The sequence below is a fragment of the Erythrolamprus reginae genome, chromosome 2 (assembly GCF_031021105.1).
Source record: "Erythrolamprus reginae isolate rEryReg1 chromosome 2, rEryReg1.hap1, whole genome shotgun sequence".
Taxonomy (NCBI): Eukaryota; Metazoa; Chordata; class Lepidosauria; order Squamata; family Dipsadidae; genus Erythrolamprus; species Erythrolamprus reginae.
Window position 1 is genome coordinate 221,797,368 of NC_091951.1, and position 13,221 is coordinate 221,810,588.

Sequence of the window (13,221 nt, forward strand, 5' to 3'; positions counted from 1 at the left end):
GTAGAGCAATTGTGGCAAAAGAAAGCAAAGTTAGTGATAGATACCTTGAGGTGCAATCCCCAAATATCTGGAGCACCACTTGAGCATAATTGGCATTGACAAAATCACCAGTCAATTGCAAATGGCAGCTTAACTGGGAACAGCTTACATCCTCTGACAATGCCTTTAATACCATCAAACAACATCTGCCTATCCCAGATCCTTAGAAAAAGTGTTATAAGTGATTAAAATGCCAAATCCAGGCTAAAATCTTTGAATGGACCATTATAATGAAATTTTTAAAAAAGCCCTTTTAAAGAAGGGTTTCTTCTGTCAGAAAACTCTCCCAAGTCCTTCACATCCTTAACTTTAAAGTAAATATGGAGAAAAGTAAAGTAAATATGGAGGAGAAACCTTCCATCCCCAGCTGAGGTTATGGTAACAGTTTCGATTCAATGTAATGTTGTTTTATTTGCCTGTTCCTTTCATTGGAACTTCTGATATAATCTTTGAAAAATTGCTGGTATCAATTTGGGTACAACTGATAATTCATATTTTTTTATTAGATTGGAAAGCTGCAGCTCTTTGATCTGGCTTCTGGATGTTTATTGGAAACTATTGATGCTCATGAGGGGGCCCTGTGGTCCATATCTCTTTCTTCAGATCAGGTAGGACAAGTTTAAATTCCTTTTTATTTGATAGAGTTGTGTTCAAAGTGACATAATAGCTTGAAATAAGTAGACTTTGAAGGGGGAGTGGAAATGGGAATAGTACTCAGTTTCTCTTATTTCCTGGGATTGTATGGGGTGTTCAGGGAGGGGTGGCACCTCTGGTGCAGGGGCATGTCGTGTCCTTTTATAGCAGCTTATTTTAGGGCAGCTTGTTCACCTTTGGTCCCCACCTATCACTCAACTCCCACTCATGGATCCTAGTAGCTGTAGCATGTGCAGTGGCCACATCCCAGGCAACAGCTTCGTCAGGCTGGCCAAACCAGATTGAGAGTAGCCGTTGGGTCATTGACCTTCAGTGAGATAGGGACTTGTCTATCCTGAGCATGTGAAGACCGATTCTAGTGGACTGGGTGGATAAAATCTACTAGAATAGGACAACGGTCATGAAAGTGGTTTCTAAAAGCGATGTGATATGTTAAGAGCACAGCAAGACATGAAGGACAGCCTGGTCAACCACTGCATCCAGCCCATTAAAAGGAATTATTATTAATTAGGTTTGTTAATTTGGTTTATGGTGACATTTGTGATATATTATTTGGATTTCCCCCCCCCCCTCGAAATTGTTATAATTTTTTCTTAGTAAGGGTTAGATTTAATTTAAATACCGCTGGATGTAATCAGAATTTTTTTCTTTTTTCTTGCTTTCTTTTCTTTTAAAGGGCATTTATTATAAAAGAAGGTTAAGAAATATACCTGAAAATAGATATTAACGAGATATGGAGAAAATTGAAGAACTATGGCCTAATTAATGAGATGTGATTAAGATTAGGAACAGCCTAAAATGTGTATTAGCTAACAGCTTTTTTAATATCATATAAGAAATCTGAGTAATTATTTTTATCCAGATCTCAAATGTAAAGGAGGTAGCATTGGAGAGATTATGTATACTGAAATTTTAAAGTGATTCATTGTAATACAATTCAATATTGATGATACATGTAATTGGAGTGAATTTTTTTAAAAAAATTTGCCGGAACCACTGCGCCCAGCCCATCTCCAACTGTCTCAACTCTTGTCCTGCTGTTGGAATAAAATAGAATCGGGGAAGACAGAGTAAGGCTGATTATGCCCACCTCTCCCTCCCTTTAATCCAATTCCCACGCAAGTCTTGACACCCCCCCCTCCCCAATTTTTGTAAAGATTGTTATTATCTTTTCAGCATTCCATGGAGTGCTAATGTGTAAATAATACATTTTTCTCTGGCAGTTGGGAGATCCTGTAATGCTTCTGATACCACCTGATTCTTGTTTGCTTTCTGCAATGCTTTGTGTCTAATCAGAGTAATTACTTAAAAACAAGTTATAGTGATTTTTCAGGAAAAATGTCAGAGTGAGTGGTTTTTTTCCACATTAACAGTGTGAAATAATAATAGTAGTTGATAAGGCAAAAGGGAGGGTAATTATCTATTGGTACAGAGTCCAATTTACAATTTGGATCGGTGAGGATTTTAGCTTTCGTTGCAAAACTGTATTATTATGAAAATAAGTAACCCATTGATTTCCCAGTCCAGAAAAAGAAACTAGTTGGGATCCAAAAATCTTTCAATGCTGCTTCTCTTCTAAACAATCTCCAGTGTGATTAGTCAAGGGAGAAATAGATGGTAAATCATCATAGATGGTTTAGGAGAAGAAGCAGTAAAAAACAGAAATAAATTGGTAATGGTCTGAAATGGTAGTGGTTTCAGTTCAACTCACTGGCTTTTCTGCATATAATATGCTCTAGAAGAGTGAATAAAGCAATATTTAAGTCTTCTGCCAGGTCATCTTTTATATATAACAAAAGTGACCATGCTTAGTTTTAAGTTAAATTATTTTCTTCTTCAGCGCGGTTTTATAACAGGAGGTGCAGATAAATCTGTCAAATTCTGGGAATTTCAGCTAGTGAAAGACAAGAACAGTATCCAAAAGAGGTGAGAGGTTTTTTTCCCCCTAGGAATTAATAATATTTGAGCTCTGAATTTTATTCTTATAGTATTGTTGATGCACAGAGCTTGCTAGCATGATGTACAATGTTCTTTTTGAAAGCATCAACTAGAAATAGTTTTGCATATCTTCTGGCCTGTAAACTTTTTATGAACCTCCTATTGTCTCGTAGAAATAAATATTATGCATATATTTTATATTGATCTCTCTTATACATCTTGCACCAAATTAATACCGTTATTGGTGGGAAGGATATATTTGAAGACTTTAAAAACATGATCATTTTTATTTAAGTGGGGTTTTTAAAAATACAGTGATCCCTCGATTTTCGCGATCTCGATCTTCGCGAAACGCTATATCGCGATTTTTCAAAAAATATTAATTAAAAATATTTTCCCACCCGATGACGTCACTCTCTTCTTTTCTCATCTTTCTTTCTCTCTCTCTTTCTCTATCTTGCTTCTTCCTCTCTCACACTCTCTTCCTCCCTCTCTCATCTCTTTCTTTCCTTCTCTCTCTTTCTCTATCTCTCCCCCTCTTGCTCTCGAGCGGCGGGCGGGCAGCAGCGAGGAGCCGAAGATTGGGGTTTCCCCTTTGCGTGGGCGGCGGGGAAGACCCAGGGAAGGTTCCTTCGGCCGCCCAGCAGCTGATCTGCTCGGCAGCGCCGCAGCAGCGAGGAGCCGAAGATCGGGGTTTCCCCTTTGCGTGGGCGGCGGGGAAGACCCAGGGAAGGTTCCTTTGGCCGCCCAGCAGCTGATCTGCTCGGCAGCGCCGCAGCAGCGAGGAGCCGAAGATCGGGGTTTCCCCTTTGCGTGGGCGGCGGGGAAACCCCGATCTTCGGCTCCTCGCTGCTGCGGCGCTGCCGAGCAGATCAGCTGCTGGGCGGCCGAAGGAACCTTCCCTGGGTCTTCCCCGCCGCCCACGCAAAGGGGAAACCCCGATCTTCGGCTCCTCGCTGCTGCGGCACTGCCGAGCAGATCAGCTGCTGGGCGGCCGAAGGAACCTTCCCTGGGTCTTCCCAGGTGCGGAAGTAAAAACACCATCTGCGCATGCGCGGCCATGGAAAAAAAGGCCGCGCATGCGCAGATGGTGTTTTTACTTCCGCACCACTATATCGCGAAAAATCGATTATCGCGAGGGGTCTTGGAACGGAACCCTCGCGATAATCGAGGGATCACTGTATTTTAAATTATAAATATTAAGTGTCCTTTGCTTAAACATTTGGTTCTATGAAGTTCCTGTTGGAACTACATTTTACCTGTAACCTAATTTCTTTACTAGATGCACTGAGTGCACTAATTTCTTTACTAGATGCACTGCCAGTTAAGGCCTGTGCCGTCATGCAGGCAAAGAGACTAATCAGTTTCTCCCCTTTGATTTATGAACTGTACGGTGAGAATCCATATATTGTACTCATCCCATCGTAGGCTCTCTTTGAAGCAGACACGCATTTTGCAGCTGGATGAAGATGTTCTCTGTGTTCGGTACAGCCCCAATCAAAAATTTCTGGCTGCTGCCTTATTGGACTGCACTGTAAAAATATTCTACACTGATACTCTCAAGGTAACCAATACTACCCTTACTTTGGATATAAAATTAAGCAAACAGATGGTGATTCATTTTAGGCATTAAAAAATTTACATTCCTGTTTTTATATCAAGGAGCCAGCTATACAGTGAGTTAATTCTGTCCATCAACCAAAGAAAAGAAGGAATGTGATGGCCAAATCTTGACCCTATTTCGCTCTAGTTTCTTTCTTATTCCTTCACTTTGCCAGAAATAATTCTCTTTCTCTGTACTAACTTTCCATTTCTTTTTTCCCAGGGTTTTATTTCCTTCTGATTTTAATTACCCCTTTGCTTCCTTTTCTTTCAACTAAAAATATCAAACCAATTCTTCCTGTCAGTTTCTTTGTGGATTATTTTGAAGAAGTCAAAAACATCCTTGAAAAACGGGGACAGGGCAAATAACAAAAACCTTGAACTTATGGATAAAGTTAAGCAGAGGTGGGCTTTCACAACCAGTATTTGTCGGGTGATGTTGGGCTTCAAGGTTTAATGACTGGGCCTGGAGAACAAATTTCCTGATGACAGCTGTGCCTGGCATCTTCAGAGCGGTCTGCTACCAAGATCACATCGATTGAGCAGGGACTGTCTGAACTCTTGTCTTTATAGCCAGGTGTGCTGGCTATAAACAGAGTTGCTGCAGTTGAAAAATAATGTAATTTTCCCAAAGGGCATAATTAGCGCTCTCTGTAATTATGCCTTAATAGAGACAGATGATATTTCTGATAGTGCTGTATGTAACAGAGTCTAAGGCAATTGAGCTGAAAGAAAGAACAAAACCCTCAACAGGACAGATGTGGTTATTTTCTGATGCTGTTAAGGATCTGCTGCACTGCAGTGATGTTAGCTAATGTTATTCGTCTTTTGAGGGAGGGTATTTTATGTAGAAGTTTTGAAATAATATTTGGCCAACAATCTGATTAAATGTTTTAAAGAGACTTACTGAAAATAGTGAAGAACTGCTTTGGCTCGTCATTGCTGATTAGTATAAGGGGGGGGGGGGGGGACTGTAGTCCCTCTTTTGAAACATCTTTTTTTTCCTCTCTCCCCCCCCCCCATGTAATCCCTAACTTCACTGTGATCCCTACAACTGGAGAGCCTAGCATGAAACATGGGACATTTGTCTTAAAGTTGTTCATGCTGAATTTGTTACAGAAGCAGATATATGTACACAGCTTCCTTTTTTTCCTAACAGAACAGACTAAATCCTGCAGTGCCACAAGGATCTCTGGGTTGGACAGCTGTTTAACCCCAAACAAAAAAACAGGACTTAACGTGTCACTGAAAGCTGGGAAGAACTAGATGTTTACTAACACTATACTTTTTAAAATGTGTAACTGATGTCTTCTTGGTTTCCAGTTTTTCCTTTCTCTCTATGGCCATAAATTGCCAGTGCTGTGCATGGATATCTCTTATGTAAGTATACCACGCTTTGGAAGTTTGGGGGATGCATTTATGCTGGAGGATGTTTGTGTAAGTGTTTCTGTGAGGTATTTACTTACCCATGCTACCATGTTTCCCTGAAAATAAGACCCCGTCTTATATTTTTTTGAACCCTGAAATAAGCACTTTGGCCTTGTTGCCATGAACTCAAAAGCCTGATTGGGCTTATTATTAGGGGTGTATTATTTTGGGGAAAACAGGGTAGTTTATTTAGCTAGTGTGTACCCATTGGTTTTGAGGGCTTTTGTAATAATGTAAGAGTTTCTCATAGCTTGAATGAATTTGATTGATTGATTGGTCTGTCATGAATTAGTGTGGCCTATCAACAGTAGGCAAGTAATAGTAGTAGTACAGTATGATAGTAGTAGTAGTAGTAATACTTATCAAGATCTGTATAGGTAGTTCTTGACTTAGAATCATAATTGAACCTGAAAATACAGTTGTAAATTGTGACGGTCGTTAAGTGTGTCACCAAATGATGTGCCTGATTTTATCATTTCTGGGGTTTTTTTATTAAGTGAACTCCATGATATTTAAATAAGTTCATATTTCTCAATTGGAGTTGGGTTTTTTTTCCCAGAAACCCGAAGTAAAAGCTGAAAACATGGAATCCCCCCACCCACTGAAAATCCACAGGATGCTGGGCACTGCCACAAATATTGTTTGCCAAGCACCCAAAATGAAAGTGTGTGTATGTGTGTGTTTATACATGTGCGTGCGCACAGCCATTGGATCTTCAAAGACAGACCATAAATAGTTCTAGGGAGGTCCACTGTAAGTTGAAATGATTGCTAAGCAGTCAGTAAGTGAGGACTACTTGTGACAAAAAGAAGACTTGTCTTGACTGCCTGATGACAGGTAATGACAGTTCCCTTTACCTGTTGTGGAAAAAAGTGCAGGATTCTGTTCTGCTGCAAAACAAGATACACATTCATGTAAGCCTAGATTGAACTCAGGAATATCTAAAAGGTTCTTTTCTCTATATTCTGCTGAAGGATGGAGCATTAATTGCAACAGGCTCTGCTGACCGGAATGTGAAAATCTGGGGCTTGGACTTTGGGGATTGTCATAGGTCGCTTTTTGCTCATGACGACAGGTAGGACAATGTGAATTGTGAGATGGGAGATCTCTCTATAAAATATGAAATGTTTTACACTCCTGAAAGAAATCCCATTATATTGTAGTCTCTGTAGAACTACATATGGCACACATATTGCATTTTTTCAGGGCAATGAATCTTTCCGATTAGAGCTCCTTAGGTATTGTCCTTTTTTCCTTAACTGACAGCTTTTGGCATCAAGCCACCTCAGTGAAAACAACCTTTTCCACACTATACAATTCTGTTTGTGAAGCTGGGTGGATTTATAGCTCCTTTGGAAGATTCAGTTATAAACACAGTACAGAATATTTTGTGGGCTTTCATTTATGATAGTGGAGGGATTTCTTTAGAAATTTTAACGGTACAGATGCGCACTGTATTTTAAGTTTATAATGGTTCCTTGAAACATGGATTTTGTTTTGGGTAATTTTTTTCTCATGAGCTTGGTACAAAATGTAGCTTTTTCAACTTTCAGTAATTACATTGGAGTGTTCTTTTATATCTTGCTGCTGTTTTCTCATTACATTATCTTGGTTTATATGGTAAATTTTAAGAACAGGACTCAGTAACCCACCCACCCCAACACCAACTTTAATTAGAAAGTTTGTAGGATAAAATATATTAATGTAGCCAACATAAGCTGAATCCGTATATCTTTATTATAAAACATAAACTGAATTCATAAGTGTTTATCAGCATGCGCATCTTAAGTATCTTCCTTCCTTTTTAAAATACTTCCCATCATGTGAATATGTGAATGGGAATTTAGAAATGATAACGAATTTCCATATCTTCTCATAGTTAATTATTTTTTCTTTCATTTTTTAGTGTAATGTATCTTCAGTTTGTTCCAAAGACCCACCTCTTCTTTACAGCAGGAAAGGACCACAAAATTAAACAGTGGGATGCTGATAAATTTGAGCATATCCAGACTTTAGAGGTAAAATAAAAAGTCTTTAGGAATAGACTTCTCCTGAAGTTTGCTATGTATGTGCAATGTTTGCCTGTGGTCCATCTGGAAATTATATCCAGTCCAGCATATGGAATGAGCAGTGATGAAAATGCTTCATTATGTCCAAGTGGCCTCACTATTCCATGTAGTGAGCTGGCTAACACTAGGCTTCCAAGTGTAAATTAAGGCATCGGTTATCACCCTAACCCATAAAACATTTCATGGCATAGGGCTTTGCTTCTTCAGAACTGCAATGTCTTCTAGTGGGACCCAGGAAATATGTCTCTTCTGTCACAGCGACTGCCCCTTGCTCCCATCAAGAAGCTATTGGAGATCTGGTTGTTCTTCCAAGGGTTGGCCGATTAAGCCCCCATTGGAAGGATTTGTATGTCTTATATTCAGCCTACTTACGAATTTGTTACTTTTTATAATGTAGTCCTTACTTTTAAAATTACGGTTTCTCCATGTTGGATAGCCTCTAAATTGATAAATAAAAAATTATTTCTTCTTTTCCCTATAACTAACTGATAGGGGCATCACCAGGAAGTATGGTCCTTGGCCATCAGTCCCAATGGCGATTACCTTGTCTCCTGCTCTCATGATAAATCATTGCGCCTCTGGGAAAGGACAAGGGAACCCCTTATTCTGGAGGAAGAGAAGGAAATGGTAAGAAGTAATCAGAACTTCTCTCTCGAATCCGTTTAGCGGAATTCCAATTCCTGATCTTCTAATGTATACATTCATATACACTTGCATTATTAGGGTTTTTTAATGAGTTCATTGATGGTCTCTTACTTGCAAACATACTTTTTAGTTTAATGCTGAGGCTTCACACTGAACATGCTGTACTGTCAAGCTATTGGTTTAATAGGAAGAAGTTGTAAATTTTTATTTTGTCTGATCATTCAAAAATATTTAAAGGTAAACTCCAGTTTTCTTGTTCTCTGATACAGGGACTGGAATTATCTTCTTATAAATGTTAATGAGACAAAGCACATGTGTATTTTACAAGTAAAATAAACTTGGTTTATTCAGAAGATTTAATATGAGGGAGCAGCACAAATTAACTGCTTCTTCCAAACATGCATTATTTCACAACTCAGAACAACTCAGCTTTCCAAGTTCCAGGGAATAAATTCCATTCCAGTTAGTACAGTGTGAGAAAGGGCATTCTTTACCTCCCTTTCCCCACCCAGCTGTCTGGTTTTCTCCTCCTCAAAACCTTCCTCAGATGATCTACTTTGTCTTCAGAGCAATCTTTTGCAATAGCAGTAATTTGCAGATGGGAAAGTGGCCTCAACCATGTATAATAAAACATGCAGCATCTCTTTCAGTTATGGCATCTTATAAGACTACCAAATTACAAGAGAATATTTGTAGTTCAGGGATTGAACTGTAGGTCATTGGTGCTCTCTGAACTTGTTTTTTTCTTGCAGATTTTTTTAAATCAAAACTAGGTAATATCAGACTGAAAGGTTCTGAAACATCTGCAAGAAAGCCACCAAGCTCAGAGAGCACCAAAAGAAACCAACTGCTAAGTTACCGTATTTTTCAGAGTGTAAGATGCACCTTTTCCTCCACTAAAAGAGGCTGAAAATTTGGGTGCATTTTATACTCTGAATGCAGCTTTTTGAAGCTTTTTTTCCAGCCCTAACAAGATGCTAACCATCTTACCGCCTTGCAGACTTTTTCATTGCTTCTTCCTCCGAAGAAGGCTTTTTCCAGCCCTAAGTCGTTACAGGCTTTTTTTCATTGTTACTCATTCCAAATAAGGTTTTTTCCAGCCCTAACCAGGGGATAAAATAATGTGCTGAAGCTGAGCGTCTTATACTGCAAAAATACAGTACTTTATTTTATTGCTATATTTCATTTATATTGCACCTTTTCTGTAGCACTCCTGTGGGTTTCCCCTAAATGTTTAGCTTTCTTAGTAAGATGTTTTGAGCATAATAAAATTGGGGAGGAGAGAAGCAAATATTCTTGAACTGTTTGGAAAAAATGGATAGAATAAAAGTTTTAGTTGGAACGAGGTAGATATGGGAAAAAAAATAGGCTTCCGTGGATACTTTGGATTGGGAAGAATTGTTTTCCATTTTAATATATTTGGATATTGTGACACATGAGATACTTTTCTTTCACAGCAAAGAGAAATAGAATATGAAGATAGTGTCGCTAAGGAAGATCAGCCAGTGGTAAGCAACATCTATTTGGACTGTTATTTCTTCTTTCTCAGGCTGCCTTTCCTGGGGCCTCAAAATGGAGCTAAAGCAGCCATGAGGACTGGAACAATGTGGTATTTGGTTGCTGATGCCAACTGGCTGAGTAGTATTTCCTGGACTATTTTTATCTTTCATATTTGAACTGAAATTTTAGGTCAGAGTTAAAAATTTTGGAGAAACTTGCGGAAATGAATAATCTGAATGCTATTTTTTCAGTTTACATGTATGTTCCTATAATTTTGTTGGACATCATAATTATATACTTAGTAGGGCTTTTTTGTACAATATTTCAGATGCCACAAAAAAAATTCTGCTAAAAAGCTTACCCTACATTTGATTCTAGTACCCCAATGTATTCAGTTTGATTTATCTTGATTACAGCCAGAAGAATTAAGCATACAAAGGTCCTTTAGTAAGCTTTTAAACTAACTTCCAGGTCACATTTTTCTCTTCCTTTTTTCTAATCCAAGATTCCCATTGCTGTATCAACGTAATGTTTAGTCTTTTGGTCACAAAATAGTTCATTATTCTTTCAATGAAGAATTATCTCATTTGTTTCTTGATTTTGCCTTGGAATTTTAACAGTAATGTCTCAGTTCTGTATATTGCATGGTAATATTTAATTAAAAATAAGTATGTAAGAGAGCATATTGACATACACAAGCAGAAGACAAAACAAATACTATGCTTTCAGAAACAAAGCAGAAATTACTTCATTTCAGATAGAAAGCAACAGCCACTAATACTGCCATCCCTGTCAGCCTTATGCCTTTTTATACCATTTTGTTTATCCTAGGTTTTGTGGTACATAAAAAATCTGGAACTATTTGTCATGGGCTATCACAGAATTAATTTATATACAAAAGATACAAAATTCAAATACAGAGTTGTAGATGTTCAAATCAAAATGGATCAAGATTTTAGTAGATTTTAGATTTCAAGAGATGTATCCTTATTTTACCGATGTTAATTTTTAAATTATTTTGTTTTTGCTCAGGTTCCTGGAGAGATTCAGGGTGAGGCTGGATTAGCCGGGAAGAAGACTATTGAAACTATCAAGGGTGTAAGTTTATTTTTTCTAGACCTTTCTGCTAAAAGGGAAGATTCTTTTTTTTTAATGCAAAATATTCATATATCTCCTACAACAATTGCTGATCATAAAGTTGTCCAAATTAAGTGCATACATTCTAATGCATTGAATTAGAGACTATTTATGTGTGGCTTCAATGGGAAGCAGATCTACTATGAATGAGTAAGAATAAAAAACTCAACTTTATCCCATTTTTCTACCAGTTGAACAATCAGGAGAGAAATATTATTTTTTCCTTAGAAACACCTTCAGGACTCTTCATAGTGTAATGGCAGGATTTGAAACTACTACAGTATGGCATATGGACATTCTCTTACCTAAAACATAAAATGCATTTGATATTTTCCAGCATTGCAGTTGCAATGACTCTAGATTGCAATTATTTAATTACTTCCATGTGTTTTGGGGTGTTTTCTTTTTCTCCTGTAGGCTGAACGAATCATGGAAGCCATTGAACTCTACAGAGAAGAGACTACAAAACTGGAAGAACACAAGGCCGTCTGTAAAGCTGCTGGAAAAGAGGTCAGAAAGGAACGACTTGTGTTTTCTTCAGTGTAGTGCGAGCAAACCTGTTTATTATCAGAGTGACTACTTACAGAGCTTAAAAGAGACAAAACTGAACCTTTGCACCATTGGTCATGCATAATATTCAGCTGATCTTGCTATCTTTGAGATCCATGTTCTAAAGTGGATAAAAATGTATTAATTTATATTGAAAGGTTCTTCCCATTTGATGTGACATAACATAAAAAGTTAAATCCAACTTCTGCCTAGGAATGCAGGAAAATCCCCAATTTGCTATCATTTAAATTGGATTAGATTTTTCCCTTTAATTGTCACCCTTGGCCAAGTTGAAAGGAACTTTAGAAGAGGCCTTATTTGTTTGTTTGTTTGTTTAGCATGTTTATATAGCTGCCCATTTCACAAACAATGACTGGGTGGCGTACAACACAAGAGTTAAAAACTCCATTACAGTCTAAAAACAGTAAAAACTACACAGATAAATAAACAGATGAAACCCAAGGAAACTGGAGGACAAACATATCAGCCCACCTTGCAGGCTCCTCCTGGGATCCCTCCTTCCCTTTCTCCCTCCCAAGAATGGTGGAAAAAACATGTTTTATGGTACGCTTCAAATATTTGAAAGGATTGTATATAATACTGGATCAGTATCTATTTTCTCTCTCCAGTGAGAATAATGGGCTTTAAGTTATACGAAGGGAGATAAGTATTACGAAAAATTTCCAAAGGGCAAGAGCAGGGTCATATTAAACAACTATCAAAAGATGTAGTTGGCTACCTTTCACTGGTTGTTGTCGAGAAGGAAGCTGGACAGCCATCTGTCAGGGAAGCTTTAATTAGGAGTATAGGGCTCGACATCTGAATGGCCTCTTACAATTGTTATGATAGGACATAGAAGACTGTCCTATCCTTAGGCTGCCTTTGCTCTAGTAACCCTCCTCCCCTTCTCTCTCATACGGGGGAGGGGGCGGGGCAAAGCGATGGCCGGATCCTTAGGACAGGAGAAAAGTTGTGTCCAAAGACCTTCCTTTATTGAGCAGCTGCCCTCACCTTTGCTGCACTTTGGCGCTCGCTTGAGGAGGGTCTCCCTGCGCGTACCACAGCCAGCCAGGGAGTTGTGAGAGGGAGAGGAGGGTCGCCCGAAGAGAAGCCGCCACTGGGGGTGGCGATCGTTCCTACCCTAGACGTTGGCTAAAACTAAAAGCTCAATTGAAATAAACATGGCCTTGGATATCTTCTTAGCTTCAGACAGGAAGAAATATTGTCAGTGAGCTTTGCAAGGCTCTCAATGCAAGGCTTAACTTTGGAAATGAGGGCTGAGTATATGATAATTTGATTGCCAATAAATGAAGCATAACTCACTGTTTGTGGAAATCACCTCATCAGTGTTTTCTCTTTCTTAAGATATTGCTGCTGTTTAGTATTACAGTCTATTGACGCAAGTGCTTCATATTCTCTTCACATTTGATTCACGTTATCTCCCTGTCTTTCTAATTTTCTTATTAGAAATAACTTTCTTATTTGCTTCTGTGGTAACAGGTCAGATTTGAATGTGCATGCATAAAATGAGATATTTGGAGAACCAGGATCCTGTCAAAGATCCTTACTGTTTGGTTATGTTTGTAGTTGGGTAGGGTAGATTCAATGTATATTTTATGAAAATGAGTAGATTTGAGAGAGCTGTGTTTTTTTCCAGGTA

At 38.4% G+C, this 13,221-nt stretch overlaps 1 protein-coding gene across 1 annotated transcript in view; it reads left to right on the top strand.

The window, feature by feature from the left end:
- Positions 1–13,221, top strand: part of WDR3 (WD repeat domain 3) — a 47,670-nt gene that overhangs the window by 17,723 nt on the left and 16,726 nt on the right. Inside the window, exons 12-21 of the mRNA XM_070741997.1 lie at positions 546–647; positions 2,534–2,619; positions 4,060–4,195; positions 5,557–5,613; positions 6,636–6,736; positions 7,568–7,679; positions 8,223–8,357; positions 9,833–9,883; positions 10,908–10,973; positions 11,430–11,522. Of these exons, the coding sequence (XP_070598098.1) occupies positions 546–647; positions 2,534–2,619; positions 4,060–4,195; positions 5,557–5,613; positions 6,636–6,736; positions 7,568–7,679; positions 8,223–8,357; positions 9,833–9,883; positions 10,908–10,973; positions 11,430–11,522 (939 nt within the window). The remainder of the gene's footprint in view (positions 1–545; positions 648–2,533; positions 2,620–4,059; positions 4,196–5,556; positions 5,614–6,635; positions 6,737–7,567; positions 7,680–8,222; positions 8,358–9,832; positions 9,884–10,907; positions 10,974–11,429; positions 11,523–13,221) is intronic.